The sequence below is a fragment of the Dermacentor albipictus genome, chromosome 3 (genome assembly GCF_038994185.2).
Source record: "Dermacentor albipictus isolate Rhodes 1998 colony chromosome 3, USDA_Dalb.pri_finalv2, whole genome shotgun sequence".
Taxonomy (NCBI): domain Eukaryota; kingdom Metazoa; phylum Arthropoda; class Arachnida; order Ixodida; family Ixodidae; genus Dermacentor; species Dermacentor albipictus.
In genome coordinates, this window is record NC_091823.1 from 25,899,172 (window position 1) to 25,922,411 (window position 23,240).

General features: G+C 47.4%; 1 protein-coding gene across 1 annotated transcript in view; it reads left to right on the forward strand.

Moving 5' to 3' along the window:
- The first annotated feature begins 4,015 nt into the window (after positions 1–4,015).
- The window catches only part of LOC139057303 (cell adhesion molecule Dscam1-like), a 177,520-nt gene continuing 158,295 nt past the window's right edge, over positions 4,016–23,240 (forward strand). The window contains exons 1-2 of the mRNA XM_070535253.1: positions 4,016–4,057; positions 7,842–8,082. Coding sequence (XP_070391354.1) covers positions 4,016–4,057; positions 7,842–8,082 — 283 coding nt within the window. The remainder of the gene's footprint in view (positions 4,058–7,841; positions 8,083–23,240) is intronic.

Here is a 23,240-nt window from a genome sequence, read left to right on the forward strand (position 1 = left end):
AGCGGGAGGTACGATCGAGGCATGCTCGGGTGCTCGAGGCTCATACAACGACCGCTTGTTGTGGAGAGAGAGAGGGATAGCAAAGAGAGGAAAGGCAGGGAGGTCAACCTTTGTTGTGGAGATACATGCACCATGCATGCACATGCATGGTCGTAAACGGTCTCCTTATTGACCGACTTTTTTCAAACATAGTATATAAGTATATATAGAGAAATGAGATGCGAAAAGCGGGGAAGTCAACCGGAGCACAAATATCCAGTTTACTACACTGCACTGAGGAAGGGGCAATATTCCGGAAAAATGTTTATTATACGCAAATAAATCCTTGATCCGCGGCCGCTCCCAATAGTTAGTGCCAGAGCAATCGGTGGGCAGTCATCTATTCTTCTCGGAAGGGGCAGCCTCCGGCTATACAGAAAAAAAATTCGGTTTTGTTCGGCAAATTAATGCGTCTGTAACGCGTGCATGTCACTTTGACGCTATGAGATTTTGCGGTTTTGTGACGTCGCGTGACAGGCAGGCGAAGCGGGAGCAGCCGGAAAGAGTTTGATCAATGGCAGAGTATTATGGTGAAAAATCCGTCGAATGAGAAATAATTATGTTTCGTTCGTTCGGTCTAATCAGGCGTAATCGGTGTGCATACATAATACCAGATGAGGCGTTTTCATGGTTTTCATGACATAGCGTGAGAGACAGGTGAAGGGAGGTTGCCCGGACACTTTTAGACCAATCATGGAGAGCTTTTCGAATAGAACAGCTTGGAATAGCTTTACGTTGTTGCGCCGTTGGCATGGGCAACTTAAGTGATTGACTGGCATAGCAATATAATCCGCATATACGGCATCGATAAGCGTATCGCATAAATAAACCTCAGTATATGCTGAGCCACATGGCTGCGCCAATGGCAAAAGAGAGAGAAACTATTTGAAAGATGGCAGAGAGGTCGGCCTGAGCTAGCGCGCTCTAGCCTGCTACTCTGCACAGGGAGAGGGGGAAGGGGGACATAAAGGTATGATGAGGGATGATGATGACATACAAAGAGGGATGCACAACGGTGAAAGTAAGTTCAACATTCTGAGGATAAACTTTCATAAATGTCATCCATGAAGCCACCGCCAGGCTCCATGTCTTTGTCTGTAGTCACTAGTTTAAGTGAACCTTCAGATAGAGGCGCTAAGACGAAGCTGGTGTGTGGGCATCGCCTGCATGAGCAACATATATAGGCGCCAAGCGAAAGCTTTACAGCCTGTAAAGATCTGCGATAAGCGGCTCCAGTACGGCGAGTACTTGCAGGGAACGTTCAGCGGCCAGGATTGTCTAGACCACAGAAAATCACGCGCATCGACTCTACCAGGTGCTTCAGCTTTTTCTGAACGCTTTCTTTCGCATTATGTTCATCTCCTTACTTGCCCGTCGTGCCACGGATTTCATTGGAACCATCATTCTTGGCTTCATGTCGCAGAGGACGACTAGGGCCAGTTTCATGGCTGTGGGTCCAGAGGACAGCCAAGGCCATCCCGTGTCTGTGTCAGCCGGTGGAGGCGAATATTCGCCGCGTGCTCTCACCGGCCTTGACGGCTAAAATTCCCTTGGAGCGTTCGCTTAATTAAAGAAGGCAAAAGAAAGAAAACGAAAACTCCGCAGAAATACTTAAGACTGCTTAGGTGGGGGAATGCGAAAGCATTATAGTCACTTTATTGGAACATTTTTATCTGCCCGTTTTTTGGCCGCGCTAGCTCTCTCCTGCATTTTAACCGCGCCTCGGTAAGGCCAAAGGAAAACGCGCCAAGCGTCTCAACGCACTCGCTCGCCCACTAGGAGTTCGTAATTCGGAGGATCGCTCAGCGGAATTCAATCGGATGTTAATAATGCTTCTTATGTCATACAGTCGTTTTATACGCTCATAACGTGACACCGCCTCCTCCCTATTGGCTGCGCTGTTGCGCGTCCAACGACGCCCGCGCTATGCCACACGTTTAGTCAGTCTGGTGGCTGCGACGTGACGTGCGCAATGACGCGCGCACTAGGAACACATGAAGAGGCATTGAACACATTTAGTCAGCCAGCACCAAGCAGTCACTGTGGCGTCGGCAATAAATAAAAAAAAAAGTCACTGTGGCGTCGGGGAAGCGTACTCGACTCGCACTCCTGAGGCCCGGGTTCGATTCCCACCCATACTGAAATTTGCTTAACGTTATTTTTCAAAAGCACTCATTTACTTTGTTTACAGGAACCTTCGTGAGAGATTTGACGCCGGTTCGAGTAACTTTCGTTATGATTTTACTCTTTGCCGTCGGCCACTTTTGGTACCATCATTCGGTCACGCCGCCGACGACGACACCAGATTTGCACTAAGGGGGTGCATATAATAATTTATACGTGCGGCGTAGTGGCGTGTGCGATATCATCACATTAAAAACATGACATTAAAGAAATTCACGGTTTCGCCCGAAAGGCGAAGCACCGATTGCGATAGCAAATTGGTAGGTAGCTGTACGAAGTAAGGATAGTAGTCTTATCGGCCGTATAAACTTATAAGAATTCGCTTACTAACTAAATTAACTATGATAGAGTATGTAAGAGGGACTCAACGGAGGACGTAGAAAAATACAGAAACATAGAGGCAGCAGTGTCTTTATACGCCCTTGTTCAGTCGTGCTTACACATTCTATCATTGATTCCAACAAACCAGCCCGTCAACTTGTTTTAACTAAATTAACCAGCATGGTCTCACGCGCACACAGGTTAACATGAACACATCTCGTTCGATGAAAGCGCAAATTGTCTGTGAAAACGCCGGAGTTAGAAATCATAGCAGCAGCCGCGAGCCGATTGAGCTCCATGCATCTGTCGCTTCAACGCGAACGAACGTCGAAAGCACAGCGCATACGAAGCTACCGGCACTACGCGCACTCTGCAAACATCGCAGATCGCTTTGAAGATGAGGTCTGCGCGGGCGCGCACTTTATCCACGTCGCAGACCGCTTTCAAGACACACGAGCGCCGGCAACGCGTCCCTACGGCGTCCGCCAATGGAGTCTACTACGGTGTCTGGGACTCGCATGGCCAACGCCGTAGTAGACACCGCGGTTGCCTCCGCTCTGTAGGGAGTGGCGGGTGAGGAGGACATCGAAGTGCCGTAGCAGCCGCCGGAAAGAACGCCCCTCCCCCTCTTCTCCCCCCCCCCCACCTGCCTCGCGCGCCACAGGAGAGGGCACGCAACTGGGCGGCGTTCCTCCCTCATTGAACCGCGTTCGCTGGCTCACCCTCGCAAGCTTTCACTCATACGGAACCTCATGGCCAGTGCGAAAGTATGTCTGGAGTGTCCATCATGTGTCCATGTAATTGCTATCGCAATAAAACGCTACATGTCATTGACGCCTGCCTGAAAAGGCGAGATAGACTCGTGCAAGCCAGCGCTTGAGATTCATGGCGGGCAGGGCACGCCACATAACAGTTTGATTATAAGAAGTGAGCGCGCGCGTCTTCTAGCTGAAGATGACGAAAGAAGTTACGGGACGCCCTTAAAATTCACTAGGCGTCTCTAATTGAAATGTGGCGCCGCGATGCGTTTCTGCAAGGTCATGCACGTCGCGTTTTGTGAACGAACACGTTTTATTGCTGAAGTACCATGCAACTTTATCTTCACACTATACCATGGTGGCTGAGGGGCACGTTCGTCACTGAAATCTGCAATGAATCTCTTGTTCTAGTGCGTAAGCTGTCGCTCACAAAGAGTCAATCCTAGCTTGGTTCTGTCGGGATTTTCTTTTTATGAAAATTATTTAGATGTTTGCAAGTGAATAAAACCGCCCCACATGTGACAGAAGCATCAGTGCTATTATTAAAAGAATGCTTACTAACATGGTGAAAATAAGAAAGAAAGATACCAGAGTTGCCCTGTAATGACTTATGGTGGCGCGGCTGTAACCGGTACAGGCTTGCTATGACAGGCTGAAGCGTTCGAGACGCATTAAAGGACTCGCACCACTCGCACTATAGATGCGTGACGGTGATGGCGACTGGATCATCTCTAAAAGGCCTGACGGTCATACTGGTAGGTTAACAATTTTTTTTAAAGCATGGCGTCCGAAATATGGTGGCGCGTGCGTGTGTGTCTATATTGGAGGCCACGTTTAGAGCCGCCGATTTGTATGCACCGTGGGATGTTGAGCACCGAACATAGTAGGTGTATCTAGTGCATAGCGCAGGGCTACTCTTTGCTGGAGAGAGGGTCTGTAACTTCATTTTGTCGCTGACAATACCAACAAAACAATGGTATGCGAGGCGGAGGAAAACTTATGTCTGCTGCTGCTGGCAATAGAATTGAAAGAATATGTTGCTGTTCTAAAGAAGAGCGTGGCGGATGCAATGCAATTCTCAATTTGGATTCAGTGACCGAGAAATAAAATTCAAATCAATTCAGTTCAACATAAGCAACAGGCAGAACCATAGATAACATTCGAGAAATTCTGATACAGAAAGGTGCGCCTTGCACTGTGCGATAACCTTTAACATTTGTTAGTCGGTAACATGCGGTCACCGGATGAAGCTAAACAAGCATGCGTGTCAATATTTACGCTGCCGAACATAGCTTTGCATCGGTTTAACGCATCCTATAGCTCCGGGTCTCCTTTAGTCACCTTCCTCCTTACTAGTCGGGTGTTTACCAGGTTACCAGGGCGTCCGATATTGCTTGCTTTCCCCCTTTCAGTATAGACTTAGAGGCACCTCTGGCCTGTGTTCAACGCCTCCTTTCTGCGTGTAGTGTATGTGGAAAGGTGAATGCGGGCGGGCTCGTGTGTGTCTTGCGCTGACCCGCCTGTTGTTATCGCATACAATAGGTCGTTTATCACTGTACTCCCGATGGTAGCTATCAACAGCGTACACAATGGGCTTAAGCTGTGCATTCTCGCCATTTGTTGGGAAATGGGTTTTCTGGATCCACGTGGAACTTTCGGACCGACTCGCCATATAATGCTATGTAATAAAGGTATATCGCCGCTTTAACTCCGTACTGCGCAGCCTTTAGTAATAATTTTCATCAACCTTCCCCGAGGTATTCAACGCAAGTTGTTTTTCCTTTGTTCACATTTTCATCTTACGATACCTTTCCTGCATCTCCATTCTGTTAGGAATTCGGCCTCCCGTCGTCGACTCTGTGCTCGGTTTTGCAACCAAACCTGACTTGCGCACGTGTTGTCAGTGCAAAAAAAAAGTATATGCACGCGCAATTAGCTAAGTGTGACAGATGGAGAGCGGGAAAAAAATGGGAAGGGAAGAGAAGCATATACATCGCTAAGGGCGCATTCATTAATCTGGCCAAGTGTGTGACCTCTTACCCCCTCCCCACCCATGCCCTAGACTGGCGTCGTCCTCCGGCATGCAGTGTCGCCCCTCTTTCAGGCACGGACGGGACAGTGCAGGAAGTGTGTGAACGCTGCAGAGGAGAAAGAGGAAACCATTGAAACCCCCTCTCTAACCTTCCCCCCTCACACACGCACATAGTCGCACGCACACACACACACCAACCGAGCCTGTCTCTCGAACCGGGAAGCGTGAAAGGAAGGTCATTTTTGAGGCCGCCGAAATTAATGAGCTCCTCCACCCCGGAGCCAGCGCGCGGGCATCTCGTCGCGCCCGCCGGCGCTCTAAAGCCTAAAAAAATGTGGGCGCGGTCGGACAGGAAGCGTAGCCCTTCTTTGCGCCGCGGCTTTCGAGCGAAAGGCGGCCGCAGTGCTTTCAGGAGAGCCGGCCCCCTGTTCACGCCCAGAGCCCCACTCAGCCGTGGTGCCAAGCAGATATAGTAGGGAACCGGGCGCGACCCAGCCGTGATCGCCGTGGCGGGATGGCGTTGAGGCTCTGTGTGGGCTGCGGGATTCCTTTTACGTTAGGGAAATTTAAGAGTAGGCTGCCTTCCTATAGGGGGTCCTTGTTTCCCTAAAGATGCCCTTGGCGAAGAGGCAACGACACGGCTTCGCGCGACACCTCGAGTGCATGGAAGGGCAGATAATGGTAATTAATCTACCCGCTTTATGGAGCCTCAAGGGCGACGCGAAAGTTTAGCGACTTGCAGGCCATCCGCGCCTGATCTTCTTTTGTCACCCAGTGGGGACACCTATTTCATTCATAAAACAGACGAGGGACACTCTTTTCTACATAAATATTTCCTGGCGGACGGCAGCTCAGGAATGTTCGGAACGAAAACAAAATTTATTGAGGAAGAAAAGTGTATTTGATGACAGCAGTCCTGTTCGCGCTAAAGTTCCGACGTATACGATACACGTCATTGCTAACGTACCGAGAATCTTCCACAGGTCCGTGACTTTGCAGCCTTTTGCGTAGTTAGGCGTTGGTCAATTCAATTGTGCTTTAAGTAGAAGTGCTGCGTAAGTAACTCTTGTAATCTAAATAACTTATTGATAATGTAAGTGCGATAATTTACGATGCGTGTGAAGCTTGTGGCATGAGTTATTCAATGGCAGTCTAGTTATGGTATTAAACAGCTACATCACTTTTGACAAAGGGCATGATAATCCGAAAACTACACTTAGAAATGCAAAGAAAATTTCATCACATGGGGCATCTCTCGTTGCTCAATGGGTACCTTCACGCGTAGAAATCGCCGGCAATCAAGAGGCTGATCGGCTGACTTCAACTTCGTCTCATGACAACTGTGTCTGCTCTGAAATGATGTGCAAGCTTGATGACGCTAGTCTGCTGATTTGTTGCCACCTAATCAAGCAGCATCCAGGCCAGCGCGTCGCAAATGGAACTTTTCCGCCCCTTTTTCGTAGTCGAGGCTTGTGTCGTCGCGCTAGAGCGCAACTACTCAAGCTAAGGGTTGGCTGTGTGGACGTGTGCGAAGATTTATAGAGACAAGGACGCGTGGCCAGTCCATCTTGTACGTCTTTCGGTTGCTGCGAGACACTTCAGCACCTAATATTGGAGTGTCGCGCTTTCAATGCGCAGTGCATGTCACTAGTGAGGGACTATCATCTCCTTGGCCCGCGGTGTACGACACACGACGAGTGTTTGTACGCCAGTGGCTCTGCATCTCTACTCGATCAGGTTCATCGCACTCTACTTGTTTTTGTAGAATTAACTAACCTAAGTTCACGTTTGCAGCTCAGACACTATACCTTCTATTTAACATTCTGTTGTAGCGTGAGCTGCAGTGACCGGCCCTACTGTGTGCGACCTGTACTGTGTGTTCTACTTTATTCTTTGACAGTTGTCATCTCGCTTATCTTTTCTCTTTTCTCCCTTTCTTCGTATCTTCCATTTCTAAGTTCCTGTCTTCTCCTTTCTGAACAGTAGGCAGGCGTTGTGCGCCTTCCGGTGGCAGTTTCCAGCGTGCTCCTCACTTTCCCTTTTCTGTCAAATGTATACATGTTTTCGAAACAAACAAACAAACAACAATGAATATAGCCTGAGATAACGCATATGGCTTTTGAGCTATAAAGCAAGCTCTGACTTTTTTGTTCAGACCACCTACAAATGTGCTATATAGTGTTATGTGGAAGATCCAGTATGACTTATTCATTATTTGCAAACATTGTTATCGAACGATGAAAAGCATCATCTAAAGGAAAAAAGAAAGACTGGCTATAGTTATGGCTTAGCCAAAGCGGACATTGATGTGAACAGCAAAGAAGTAATAAACAGCAACACATTTCTTTTAGGACGCTTTTGAAACGATAGCCCTCTCCTGTCTTTTCGCTTAGAGATCTCATTTCGTCCACTAGACTTGCCATTACGAAGTGAAATGACACGTGTAACGAGAAAGTGGAAAACGGCACTGGGTTTCATAACAACGTTGTTTTCTTCTTCTTGTGCAGAATGCCCATACGGCGGACCTGACAGACGTGAAAACATCGAAAGCAGCGACCAAAGCTGTACTGTCAATAGCAGGAGAAGCGAACCGTTTGAGCAGCAGCAAGAGCAGCACTACAAATAAACGACATCCTGGTGGAAACCACCTCCCAGTGCATGAAAGCCACTTTCAATGGGCCAGCGAGTGCCGAAGTGATCGGCAGGTGTACGCCATGGTATCCTTACAAGGTCTATTCTCCTTCGGCGGTGAGTCGCAGCGACAAACCTGTCTCTTCCACAACTTTAATTTTTTTCCTCCCCAAACTTTTAACCTGTCAAAATACTCGGTTACCGAACTCCTCAATGAGCCTTACCAGAAAATGTTTCTTGCTCCTTAGATCGCACAGACCGATCTAGGTGCAGTGCCTTCTTGACCCATGACACTCTATACCTTCTCAGTCTTCTGAATCGCTCGCGTCTTCTTTGAAGTCTTCGTTTCTCCGAACGTCTCGCTTCCCGAAGCGTTTGACTCCTGTGATCTATCCCGCCTTCCAAGTTGTTCGCCTTCCCCTAACTCTCGGACTTCCGATCTCCTCTGTTCTCCGCGCGCGCGCTCATCGCCTTCCCGAACTTCCAGCCTCTCCCAACTTCCGAAATTTCTCTCCATTGCACACTCTCCCCTACTGCTTGCAGCGGGAGTCTCCTTGGCGCGAGCCGACTCAACATTGCTCCCGAGAGTTTGGCGGCTTCCGTTACGAATGTAGCGCGATCCATTGATCGATTTCACCACTTACCTGTGCTAATGACGCGTCTGCACACCAGCGAGGCATAATGAAGCGGTGCATGCTGCAGACATATTTGCACCTCTTCCGCTCCTTTCGGCGTAGCCTCGTCGCTGCTCCGGCGATTGGCTCCTAGATTAGGGTGTTTTCGCTGTGTAGATTCATGTTTTGCGATAGTGCTGACCCACCGGGACGACACCGCGCGCAATACAAGAAACAGCGTCGCGTCCTTGTTTCTTTCGCGCGTTGGTCCTTTTCCGTATATTCGTCATCTTTTTTTTTTACTTCTCTTCAGGTTTGTCTCAAGAAAGGACTTGAGCGCGGTGAAAACGTGAAAGAACGGGGGAGGGGCTCCTCTGTAGGGAAGTTGCGAAAGGAGCGAGGTGGTGGAGGTTTGTTTGGCGAATGGCACGGGCACAACACGCTTCCTGTCGTTGACGTTGATGCATGGCCTTTGAGATAGAGCGGGTCAGGCTCATCGGGAATTCGGCGGGCCTATTGATTGGCAAGTGGCGCAAACCGCCTTTCGAGCCCCGACGCGAGGCGCTGGCTCATGCATTGAGCTGTGTCTGGCGTGATGAAAGAGACGCGACTTTTTTTTTGTTTTTCTTTTTCTGAAACAGCACCGCTTGGAAGTCAAAAAACAATAAACTTGGTTGCGGGCGCGCGGTTTCTCAAACGTGATGCGTTCGTGTCGCAGCAGCGAATTTATTCGTTCGCCTATTTTGCAACATTTGGAACTGTTGCTCGTGACTTTGCCTGAAGGCGTCTGGCGTGGAAGCGTGAATTTGTATGCGTTTGGAAATGAAGGTATTTGGACTCGTTCATTTCAGAGCCTTTCTTTTGAATATACTGCAATGCCTTTGATCATTGATTCACCGTTCACGTCACGGAAGAAAACAGGCTGTGCTTGAAATTGAACACGGAGCGTTAAAATATGGCACATGCCATTTCCATAAGGGGACAGACACAGGGTGTCCTTTATTAGTTATTATATAAACGGTCAATGCCTATTCCCACCCCACACCCGAAAGAAAAGAAAAGAGCAAGTATGCAAGCAAGATAGCGACAAAGAAAGAAAGAAAGAAAGAAAGAAAGAAAGAAAGAAAGAAAGAAAGAAAGAAAGAAAGAAAGAAAGAAAGAAAGGAAGAAAGAAGGAAAGAAAGATAAGAAGAATGGAAGAAAGAGAGAGAGAGAGCAAAGAGCGGAATGGCAGGGAGGTAAAGCAGATGAGCGCCCGGTTTGCTCCCCTACACTGAGGTTACGTGAAAGGGGGACTAGAAAGAGGAAAAAGAGGGAGCGGGTGAGCACTGGATGCAGGTGGGATGATGCACATGACCACTACAAGCGTTCTCTTAAACTGGGGCTCTTCAGCTAGTGTACTAGTGCACGAATCGCTTTTTCTTGTGGTGCCAGTGACGGTTGTGGCCACGGTCCGAGTATCTGACTCAGAGAACAGCCTCCAGTCCGGTCTGTTTAAAGTTGTCCAGAGAGAGTGGTGTTGTACACCATAGCGAGGACAGGTACACAATAGCTGCTCGATGGTTTCCTCGCACCTACAGGAGTCGCACATCGGGGAGAAGAAGAAAGAGAAAGAAAGGCGATGGATTATCGTACCCTTCAAGAAAAAATCTTTTTGCAATAATTACGAGCTTTTGAAAGTTATATCGAGTGTTAGGGATTTAGGTTAGCCACTAAACCAATAAAGAAGCCATTAATGAATGAACAAATTGTGCGCAAATATGAACTTTGCACGCTTCAATGTTTTCTATATGTGAGGTTCTCGCAATCAGGCCAAATGCAGTGTAACTTTCCTCGCATCATAAGGTCATCAGATTTTAGAAAGAGGAAAGGGAAAAAATATATTGAGTACGCTTACAGTCAATGTAAGTTGCCACATTTTTTGTGTTTACCTAACAATTTCGACTAAACACGGCTCCGTAAGGCCTAATCTATCAACGGAACGCCGTAGGCTTCTTGAACTGGAAACTTTGTCATGACAATAATTTCTGTTCGTGAATCTTTCTTTATCTGAGGATTTTCGCAAAAATGAATTGGTCATATTATTTGTGTTCTTGAGCTTCGAGTAGCCGATTAATTCGGTCACGCTCTGTAGTAAGTTAGCAACTGGCACGGTTAGCTCAGGTGTTATAGGGCGACCGCACCTAGAAGGCGTAGGTTACAGGTTCCATCCAAGCACCAGAAGAAATGTTTTTTTTTCTACTGCCAAGCTTTCTTTCTGAGAAACCAGTTATGTTTCATTCGTATACCTTCGTGCTGTTGTCTGGTGGATAACATTTTTTTTTTCCTTTCATGAACGTTGCTTCACTTCGCGGATTTCCACAGATCTGCCGTAGAAAGTTCTAAGCGTCGTGTATTTGGAGCCATTTTCTTGCCAGAAAAGCATCGATCTCTGCCTGTTTAGCAGGTATATAAGCAAGATAAAAGCGGAAAACACACAGACGCGTCCCCAGAAAGAAAGCCGGTAAGCTAACTCGCGTCACAGGACACTTATTCATCGGAAACGAACCCCCTTCGTATTCGTGCGCCTACGTAAACAACTGCCACAGTGCTGTTTTAGCGCTGAAACCGTGCTTTCAAAAGGAAGCCCTCTGCGGGCAGCTAGCTGTTCACTGCATAGGCTTCCCAGTGTGAAAGAAAAGTAAATGCCTGTAGGGCGTCCTTTCGACCATTGTATAACGTGTTGTTTTATCGTGGTTTCCTGCGACGCAAATGGAAACGTGGTGCGAGCTGCAAAGGACTAAGCTTCGTTCGGAAATCGAACACTCTGATGAACGCGCGAACGGCTTCCGCCATCTCGTGTTCCTCACACGCCCGCCTCCCTCCCGCCCAGCTTTCACTTGAGCATTCAGTAATCATCACGGCGTCGCTGTCGAGTTTGCAGGATTATTACCGTAAAATCTTGCGTATAACGCCAGGCTTTACTGGTATTGTGCTAGGACCACCAGAGTTCTTTGGATTTAAGTGTGCTTGGCCTGACAGAACCAAAAACCGAATTATTCTTTAGAAGGTATTGTGAACAAACAAAGTGCGCCATTTCGTGTGTTATTTCTTTCTTTTTAGCGTCTCAGATTTGCTTTCCACTACTATATTCGGCTTATTATTGTATAGTTGGGTTTTAATGTACCTTCTCTCCCCAGCGTAGGGTCGCGAACCGGAGCTACCCATCTGGTTAACCTCCCTGCCTTTCCCCTTTCTTCTCTCTCTCTCTCTCTCTTTTTGAGCTAGCTTCACTTACTGTAAGGAGTTTCGAGCTTGCCTCGTTTTGGAAAGTCTTCTGCGAAATAGTGCGGTAGCTCGTAACAGATCTCAAGCTTTCACGTTTTCGCTGTTTCGCTAAGAGGAATGGTGACTTAACACTTAATTTTCAGCCATCATGGGCGTTTTTGCTGGCCAGAATTTTCGTTAGCTCCCTAATGGAGAGCACTCTTAAGTGCGTAACTTTCGCAACATATACAAGACGCGCCCATAAGAGTCACAATTATCACTACTCACCGCAAAGTATAGCGATCTAAAGAAACTGACAGTCAATTGAGTATCTTTAGTGATTTGAATGCGAAATCATAATGACTTCTCTCAAGAATTTGTTACGTCCATGATACGTGACGTCATACATTGTCATATGTCGTTCGCAACTCTAACTTAATCCACTGTTAGGACCCAACACGGCCAGAGATGTTAATTAGACGCTTGCCACGAGGCAACCCCACGCATCCATCAAGCACCTACCAAGAAGTCAACGTAGCGTTGACATCGACGGCTGAAGGGGCCACAAAAGGCACCGACCCCTACCCCTAACTTAACAAATGATGAAAAGGGCCCGCGTCAAATGCCACCGAAGCCCGATGCCAATCGTGGATTCCCAAGGTTGCTATCTCTTCCCCTATTCTATACGTCGGATGAGCGGCGGAGGCTTCAGAGAGGGGGTGCTGCGGAGCGTTGCGATAGCATGGGGGTGGTATCGCAGCCGACTTGATGGTTGTGATTGGCTGCCATACAGTCCTCAGCATCCACACTCAACTCACTTAGGGTAGATGATGGTATTAAAAAGCGGATACCTTCGGTGGAGGAGGGCCTACGCTCCTGATGTGAACTCGGACGTTCAACATGCTCCTACATGGAGAGGGCTTCCGCAACGGGAGCCATGTAACTACCGTCAAATAAACCTTTTTCCCTTCATTCCTACAATTGGACGTATTCGTCGATGGGCTTGGTGGATTCTTTGCCCTAACGCCATCTCGAGCCGCAACAACACCTTGATCCGTCTTGCTCTAATTTGTACCAACCATAATTCACGTTAATCCACTTTAATTCACCTTCATTCTACTTCATTCACTTTACTTCACCTTAATTTCCTTTACTCCACCTCAAGTAATCTTACTCTAACTTGTTCTAACTTTAATTCTGCATTACCACTGGCGTCATACAAGGTGTTGTTGACGTCATCGATGGTAATTTTTGTTACCATTCTTTGCAAAGAAAACAGGGTTTTCATGCGCATCGGACACATAATGCTTTCGCGATAAAATGATGCCGACTAGTATCGACCATTTTTAGCATGTTCTAAGCATATACACAAACAATTTGCTGTGGTCGTCGCACGTGGAAAAAGAAGTCCGTGCAATATAAATTTAACACTCCGCTGTGGTTGTCACCCGTAGAAGAATTGACGGAACGTAAGAGTGGTCTGTATAGGTACAAATAACCACTGCTGCGCGCACCGGATGTCGATGAGGTTATAAGAAATTGTGTATATATATCTGCACGGAACTTACATATGTTCCCCATGCAGTGCCTTCCCGTATCAAGAACCAATTCGTCAAGATCATAAATGACATCCCCGTACTCAGTGACTAAGTACGGGGATGACGTATACCTCCGGATGAAGCGATACCCTCACTGTTTTGTGCTTTCTTTCCTCTAACACACGTCAACTCTTTCTTCCTGTGAAGGGTAGCAAACCGGACGCGCGTCTAGTTGACCTCCATTCCTTTCCTTCTCTACCCTCTTCGAACATTTCTTTTAGGCATGCTATTTGGCAAATTAGCTATGTGACACAGGCCGCATGATTGTTTGCTTTTTGGATGGTATTCGCTTGCCTCCCTCCAATAGCATCGTGGCTATCCTCGTCAGCTCCTGGAATGTCAATAACGTTGAGCTAGGAATCGCTGCTGCTGTAACGCCGCTACCTCGATGGCCACGCCGTGTAATGTTCGCATGTGGGAAGTGAATAGAGAGCTGACACGAATGTTGCCTGTTGCTCAAATCAAAACGTAAGAGGCCAGAAGAAAGACCATCTCTTTCTGAAGGCGTCTCACCGAAATCAAAACGAAGGCGACGCAACGAGAAAAGAACGCGAAGTGCCGAAAATACGGGCAGCCCAGACTCCCCCGCCTGTCGCAAATCGGCACGTGTTCTGCGGAGAAACACCCACAGCGCGCAGGTATAAATCACTTACTGCGAAGGGATGTATGAAGACAACAGCGGGAGCGGGGCGCCCATAAACGTCGCGCAGACAAATGACTGCCGGGCATCGCGGTGCCAGCGTTGGATGCCGGCCCGACATCAATCATGATTCTCCTCCGCTGGGACAGCGGTCCTGGCAAGGCCAGGGTTATACCGTGGTAGGGAGATGGACGCCTAGAAGGGGAGACGGGTGGGGGCCGGTGGGAGGTGAGGGGGAGGTAACTCCCTGTACGTTGGCAAGGCTGTGTCGGTAAAGCCCACTAAGCGAGGCACGTAAGCCGAGAAAGGACGGCGTAACACGAGCCTCGTAGTTCGCCGCGTGTCATTTATTATTTTCTTTGGAGCCAAAGCGTAGAGACGCCACATTAAAGTTTGTTTTACGAGACACGAACTCGTTCGAGTAAGTAAATTGTGCTATTCATAATTTACAGCACCTTGAACGTCAAAGTTAATTTGACCTTACCACGCCTTAGTATGGAGACTAAACTGTCTCGTCTAAGTAAATAACGTCAAAGAGGCACTTACAATATAAGAACCTTGTTTATCAAAATGAACTTACACTGTCTAGACGTCGAGAAACGTACAGGGCAGCAAAATAATTGCGCATTTTCGTTTATATATCTATAAATACGGGTATTATATTTGTCACGAGCTGCCGTGTACTGAATAGGCAATAAACTATAACTGTAACTAGGTGCAGTGTTCTGATCCCGTGTGCGGGGCATCACGCGTAAGGGAAAGTGGTACTGATGTTTGTTACGAATGAGGGGACGGCAAACAAAATATACGAGGAATCGGAATTACTTGCCAAAATTTACAGGCGTTTTCCAATAGTAAACAACATTTCGTGAATGCTTTGCGTATTGTACGATTTACTTGGCTATCACTCGCACGGCATATTATATTAAAAGACAGAGACGTTCGTCAACTAGTGAAGAAATAATGTAATTCAGGAAGACACGCGAGGTAGAAATGAAAAGGCACGAATTAGAACGGTCCTAGAGTCTTGCTTGCTGTGTCTTCGTGTTCCTCCTATCACCCTTGGAAGGAATGGTATCGACGTCTTCCCGAAGGACGAACGTACCGAGTTGTTTAAAAATCCATAGCGTCGGCCTTTGTTCGATCGGTCGGAACACCGGCTTGCCTGGCACAATAGCCTGATCTTGCACAACAGACGGTCGTATATTGGTTTCTCGCCAAACATTCCGCGGATCCCGATCACAGGCAGCTGAGAGATAGATAGAGAGAGGTAGAGAGAAAGAGGAAACTGAAGGAATGGTACAGATTGGGCGCTCGCACGCTGTCCGTCTCCGAAGGGCAGTCTGAGGAAGTCCAGTTCCCATCAGCGTGATTGCAGTCGATGTCAGCAGCAGACTCTCAGTGTCCCGTCTTGCATGTATTTCCCGCTCTGTCTTGCTTAGCCGGACAGCATTTCTATCCCCCGAGGCGATGTCGTTCCACGCGCTGCGGATTGTCGTCCCTGTCGCCGTCACCGCCGACGTCTCTGGCAGACTGTGCGGCTTGCAAATGCGTGTCTCAACGGCACCAGTGGCCGATGAAGATGCTGACCACTACGTGACCGCTGGATCGCTCCCGCGGGAGGCACTGGGCCTTGCCGGATGACAGCCGATGCCAGTCTCACGAAAGCGTTCCTTTGGGTTTTGTGCACTTCTTCGGTTTCACCTTCGGAGCGAGGCTTTACGGATAGAGTTGTTTACAACCTTAGGGTACAGAACTTATTTACTCCGTAGGCCACGCTCGACTCAGAACGTTGAACGCATTAGGATAATTTATCGCCTATGCGGGGTGACAGTCCGAGTGACAGTTGATACTCGAGTCTTGCGAAAGCCTTCCTTAGGTTCTTACTCTTACTCAGGTCTACGATCTGCAGTAAGGCTTCATAAATAGAGTTGCATGGAACGAGTTTGCGTTACCGGTAGGCAGTGCTAGCCAGAACGGTCAATATCTCGCCCCTCTGGGACACTGCCTTCGGTTACTGTAAATACTAGTCCACGAAAGCCCTCCGACAACATTTCGGTGAATCGTTGGCTGTTGGGATGGTTTGTGCGACACCATTTCTCTTTTTCTTATTGGTGCTGAGCGCTACCTGCGGTAGGACGGTTAATTTTGTGATTTATTGCGACAGTTGTTTGGTAAATAATTCTCGGGCTCTGGTAGCAGATATTTCAGGCAGAGCTTCGGCATGTTATAACTTATCCAGCAGGAAGGTTTATGCGGAAGACGATGAGCCAGGCATATGACACTAACTGACAATCAATTAAAGGCGATCGATAAGTGTCCGATATGTAAGAAAATCAACAGTTCTGTCTGGTAGGCAACAGAAACCCTTTGAAGAAAGCAGCAGCTGTTTGTACGGCGAAGATCAGAAGAAGCACAATTAATTCTTCCCTACTGCATAAAGATTAGCATTCAACAAAGGTGCGTTAAACAAAGGTGCTTCAGCAAAAGAACCTTAAAGAAAGGCATCGCTTTGTGCGCGATTGTGGGTTCTGCCGAAAAGATCGAACAGAACTGAAACTTCATAAAAGTGTCTCGTTTCACGAGCCGCAGCGTTTGTCTGAGGTCACAAAACATGTGAAAATGCACCTCAAATAAATTCCTGCCCACAATACCATGACGTGATACCCATTCAATAGATTGCCACCTAAAACAATGCAGTGTTTTCTGTGCTTGACCATTTGACCATTTCCTAAGAGTGTTGCCTTATCTATACAGGCGCAAACGCATAATAGCAAGACAAAAAAAGTACGATGAAAGACTCTCACCAGCTTGTTATTGTAAATGATAGAAAATATAAAATATGTCTTAGCACTAAAAGTGAAGAAGCAGTAGTTCTTTCAATCACGCACGAATGTCACCCGCTAACATGCCAGCGTCTGTGAAACGTGCCAGTGTCTGTGGAATAAGCGCGCTCATATGCGGATGAGGCATGAGCCGCTTACGCACTGCCGCTTACGCACCTGCGCACTGTTCACTGTCAAGAGAACGAAAATACGAGAATGGATGATAAAAGACAGATATTGATAAAAGGAATCACATAAGATCGAGCCCTGAAGACGTTATCACTTCCACTAATCTACTCGTCTAAGCCGAAATTCAATGCACAGAGAACGCTGTTATATAAACCAATTTATCAGGTCAGTGTGGGGCGGCAGCGCATGCTCTCTCTCTCTCTCTTACACGCACACACAAGCACACACATGCACACGCACATGCATGCGCAAACACACACACACACGCACACTCGCGCGCACACACACACACACACACACACACACACGCACGCACGCATGCACACGCACACGCACACGCACACACACACACACACACACCCACACACACACACACACACACACACACACACACACACACACACACACACACACACACACACACACACACACACACACACGCACACACGTCTATATGCTTGTACGCTCGAACTCATACACATGTGTTCAGAATGGTGCACACATAGGCACCAACAAAGGAGCATGTACACTTGGAAAGCATGCGAGTACACACACAAATGAGCCTTCTGAGACGTGACCTTAGACGGGGCATGCATTAGGAGGATTAGGGAATATAAGCATAAAAACTAGTTGGCTTAGTTTGAAACGATCGCTTCAGAAGTAATCATATACAAAACTGGTCTAACTCACTCCCTTACTCAGTGAGTGAGTGAGTGAGTGAGTGAGTGAGTGAGTGAGTGAGTGAGTGAGTGATTATCGTTTAGTGACAGATGTTACCATGTCTTAACGTAATTGAAACCAATGTACTTTCAGCCCATGTTCCAGCCTTAAAGTATGTTTGTAGCCTAAACAGTGCTACTAGTATATCACCATACGTAAGCAAGGGCGTCACTTGTTACACACATCCGCCTACTATTCATTCTGTATATCGTGCGCCAATCTTAGCTTTATGTCCCACATTTCAGCTGTATTTGCAGTATATGTATTTACAGGCAAGCTCAATTCATAGCTTCGAATAAGAAGTGTTCACCACACTATTCCGAACAGTGACGAGCAAGTACGTTACTTGCTGTCCCTATTTTGTCTTGGCCTGGAGTCGAGTGTGAGCTTTTCACTCTGTAGAAAAGTTCGGACCACCAACTACAGCAGTAAAGTACGCATTCTACGAACTACTCAGGGCGCCCTAAGCGAGCTATAAGCGAATTTCTCGTATAGATGAATTTCTCGTATAGAAAGCACCCCGTACATGATTTAGGCTCTAAATGCGCAGCGGAGGGGGTCGCGGGGGTGAAGCCTCTGTCCAAAACAGCCACGCATAAAAATCAAGCGCCGGATCTCTCCCTTCGAGTGTGCTCAACGGGGTTTCAAGCATCTCGTTATACGGAGAATGGCACGACCTCACCGCGAAAAAAAATGGGGAGCGAGCCGTCGTGCAATCGCTCCCGCAGGATGTATGCATTGCTCCTCGGCCGGCCTTCGCCTCTCCCGCTCTCTCTCTCTCCCTCTGTCTCTCTGGAGCAAGAGAGGCAGCAGCCAGTTTTGTGACTGCGGTGTGCGCGACCTAAATGGGCCTCTGTAATGAGCTCGGCATTATTCGGATCTCCCCACTCGCGCCTTCCTCGTTCTCGTCCCCTCCCCGCGCAAATCCAACGGTGCGGTTCGGCGACACTAGTCGAGCCCGGCGCTATCGCTTAGACGGCCGCGGCGCGTGGTTCTCATCTGCATCTTCAGAGGGGACGAGCGGGCTGCGGATGGAGGGGGGCGAGGCGAGTCGTCTCCGTGGGGGAGGAGGCTGAGATGAGCGCGGTCGCGGAGTTTAAGCGCTGCGCCTGCCCGCAGGCTCGGAAACCTGAAGTGGCGCGCCTGCGAGGCCGCCGATTAAACACGTTTTCTCGTTGTTGGCAGGCGTGCGGAACTTTCCATTGTGTGGCTTTACGGAGGGATATGGTGTGCGACTTGTGTGCAGCACGACCGTTAAATCACCGGCTTCGAAATCGAGAGGTCTGTGGGAAGAAGTTCCTATCGAGTTCCGACACACATACACAACGCACACACACACAAACACACGCATCTAAGACAACTAACAGTGGTTTAAACTACAAAACGAATTAAACAAAAATTACAAATATAAGCCGTGTGCACGTAGAGTACGCAAAATTGCTTTGCATGCAGTTAACAACCTGTGTTTAAAGCTCAATTGCTGTTTTAATAATGAGGATTGTCGTCATGCCTTGAGCATCTACTTTGTGAATAAAGTAAACAAGGAAGTTATGAAAAAAGACTGATCTTTTCATTTCGGTCGGCGACCACAGGAAACACATCCCATGCCGGAATAGCCGCGCGTTCAACAAAGCGGAGACTTAAATGAACGCATGTGTGACGCCACGCGATGTACAAGGTGGGAAGTGCGTTCTCTGCTGTTGCCTCTCTGGAGGCATCGTGGGGTTGACCGCAATTGATGGTTCAGCAGCTGCTTCGAACGCGCATTTAATATTCGCTTGTCTCCCATTTCACCGGTTTCTCGAGAAGTGAGGGAAAAAAAAGAGTAGACAGTCGTTTTGGTCACCTGATGCGAGCTCTGCGCTGCTTAGGCAAGACTGGAATAACGGGTTCACTGCCTCCAGACGAAATAGTCCTGGCTCCGGGAAGAGTAACTCCGTTAAAACCGCTTTCTGCTCGGTCACAAAGGAATGCGGCTGCAGGCGGAAGAAATGAAGCTGGCGTTATGAGAGGGGGAGAGAAAGGAGCAGGAAAGAAGAAAGAGGTCGGATGGCGTGTTCCGGAAATGATTAGAGGCCCAGCAGTTGACCACGACGGCAGAGGATATAAGCGAGGCAACGCTGCCGGGGGCACGCGATAGAAGGTGGCCTCGGAAGACGAATGGAGCTGTCCAGCGGAAGCATTATAAACGCGGAGCGCGGTTTATCTAGTAATCTCTGAACGACGTCCTTTTTTTTTTCGTTCTTTTCCCCTGCTTACGCTTTCTTACCCTCCGCCGCCTCTTTTGAGCAAACTATGCGACGTCTCGGCTTGGTTCCAATTTTCGACCGCTTCTTCTTTTCTTCAATTACATCCCCCTTTCTACGCTGTCTCCTTGCGGATCTCGTTTCCACTACCAGTCATTCGCATTTATGCACTCCTTTGTATCTTTTTGAAGCGTAAAATAGAAGAAAAAAAAAGAAACGAAAACAAAAAGAGAGAGAGAGAGGAAATATCAAACGGGTGAGAAGAATTCACGCTGACGCAGGGAGATGCGACCGCATAGAACCTCCCAAGATCCAATTCTGGCCCTTTATTCGCTGCTAGTGTTATTGGCCGGGTCCGCTGTGTACAGTTCTGCAACCATGCCGGCGACACTCTGCGAGCTCATTCTTGCGGAGAAAGTTGTTTACGTCGCGACGAACTGAAGAAGCTCGTTTTTCTTTTCCTTGGCATGTCCACGTCATTAACAAGGGGACTGTGGTGTTTATTGCGCTCATTCGAAGAGAACGGAGAAGTAACCCTTCTCTAAATTATGCTTCTCTGAATTTACGAATGCATTAATGCGCCGCCACATAGTTTCATTTATTCTTTCACCTCATCCTCGTTGGCTTTGCGTTAGTGCCATTTTTAAAATACTTTTTTTTGCTTTTTGCGATCCGGCTTCATCTTAGACGAGTCGAGCCTCAAGTGATCTCACGTCACATAGGGAGCGGAAGCGAACCTCAAGCAAGAAAGAATACAGCGTTAGCTAAAAGGCAAAATGGCAAAGACTGAGCTGTTGTACAGGGTGATCGATTTCAAATGTTATGGAATTTCTTAAAATCGGCTGTGGTAGGTAGCATAATTCTTGTTACTGAGCAGGATTGTTCCAAGGGGTGGACAGTACTGGCAGGAGAACTGTAAACGCATATTCTAATACATAACATATATTCAGTAATTAACTTCTTATTTAATTACATTACCGTGCATATAGCAGTCTCCGAATTCTAGCTGGTGAGCTTGCAAGACGTATCCATTTAAAATGAATTCCCAGGATGACACCAGTTTCGATATATTATTTCCCAAAGTATGGGACGAAATAGATGGGTGTTCCAGTTACTTTTGTGCTCCAATGCATAAAAGAGCGTTTTGTTGAAAAAGTGGAAAAACGGTGCATTTTTGGGGCAAGTTTGATCACGCATATCTCCAAACTGGCCTCAACTCATTGACTACAGTTCGTAAATTGCAATATGTGCCGCAATGCCGCAATTGCCGCAATATGTGCCGCAATTAGTGGATCTGTGTTAATAAGTTGAATGTGTATCTTGATTTCTCGTGAAAGTATAATATCCACCTCTCTGAATAATCCAGCTCAAGGACTAGAACTTCTTTATCTGCAAGAGGTTATATTAAAAAATTACACTAAATATAAGTATGGTCGTCCTGTATAATTGCTGAGGTCATTCAGTTTGCGGCAGTCGAGATCGTGCGTGATACCTCCGCAGCCAGACGAAATCTGAGCCATTGGTTAAGTATTTAGAAGCAGCTTTTGGGGCTTTTCCGTTTAGTACCGACGTGTACGTACTTGCGAATTACTTCGACTGCTAAATAACCTGAATTTCCTCACTGCATTTGCACGTAGTCTTGAATTAAAGTGTCCAGTTTGTGTTTTGTCATGCGACCGTTCCACAAACCACGTCGGTGATCTGCGCTCGTGATTTAATCGTAATGCCATACAGATTTTTTTTCGCATATCTCGCTTGAGAGAAACGTTGCACCATAGTAGGGGAAGCTAGAGCCAGGGACGCACTAAACTCACACTAAATTTTAGTCAGTCGAATGTCTATAGACGTCTTTCAGCCAAGTCTGTGGATTGTTCCTACAGAGAACCTGTGATCTTAAGACCCTACTGTTGTAGTCAACTAATGCCTATGGACTACTACTCGCACAATCTGCTCGGTTGTCTGTGGACCACAATTGATTAGCCAACTTGTGAACAATTTTTATCAGTAGCCCGTATACTGAAATAATACCTTGATTTGGGCGAGTTAGTTCATATTGGATGCAAGTTGTATGCTGATTTCACAAGGCCATATAAACTTGGCATAGCAAGTCAAAAGAGTCCACGAGATGTTGTTTAATGACATCAAAATCGTCTATATCGTCTTTTATGAGAGAGAACCAGTCGGCGTAATAGATATAACTCAGAAGTGTAAAGTATGATCTATGGTTTGGCTGTTGCCACTCGTGGAAAGCCCATCATACACATGATCGCGTGTTACAACTACCATTGCTTTCCAGCCCATAAAAATTGCTCGTTTCTAAAGAGAGCATTACGTTCCTCTGAGATGGTCATTCGATCACAGTAACCTTTCAGCAAGAACCCAGTCTCATATAAGAAGATATGAGCTTCACTAGAGCACCTTCTGTACTACCGCCCGTCCTTTGAAAATGCAAGGTTTTGCCCTCTGTACCACTAAAACCAGCGAGATTACAGACGTTTCTCTTTGAACAAGATCTTCGAGCCATGGTCTTGAATATACCACAGCTGCAGGAGACCACCAAGGTGCTGCTGCGATTCCTGAAGGCATCCGGACTGAGCGACCGTTTGGGAGACGGCGCTGAAAACTTTCATTGCGTAGGCGGTTCCATTGCACATGAATTGTTGACTTCCTCGCTTTCTCTTAACCTATCCCATTTTACCCTTTCCCATGTTAACGCTAGCTAACCTGGTTTAGTCCTGGTTAACATGGCTTTCATTTATCTTTCTCTCTACGTTTCTCCCTGAGAGCCAAATAGGACACAAATTAAATTAAATTATGGGCTTTTACGTGCCAAAACCACTTTCTGATTATGAAGCACGCCGTAGTGGAGGACTCCGGAAATTTCGACCACCTGGGGTTCTTTAACGTGGACCTAAATCTAGGTGCACGGTTGTTTTCGCTTTTCGCCCCTATCGAAATGCGGCCGCCGTGGCCGGGATTCGATTCCGCGACCACGTGCTCAGCAGCCCAATACCAAATAGGACCCACTTCTCTTTCTATTGAAATCAAGCGACCCTCTTTCAACAAAACGGTTGTCTGATATTTGGAAGCACTAGAGTTATTCGTATGTGCCGCTACTTGCACGCTCACTTCATATTTCTTTTTTTATGAGAAACATCGGATAGAGTGCGCACACCAGGACAGCGGCAAGGAAGTAA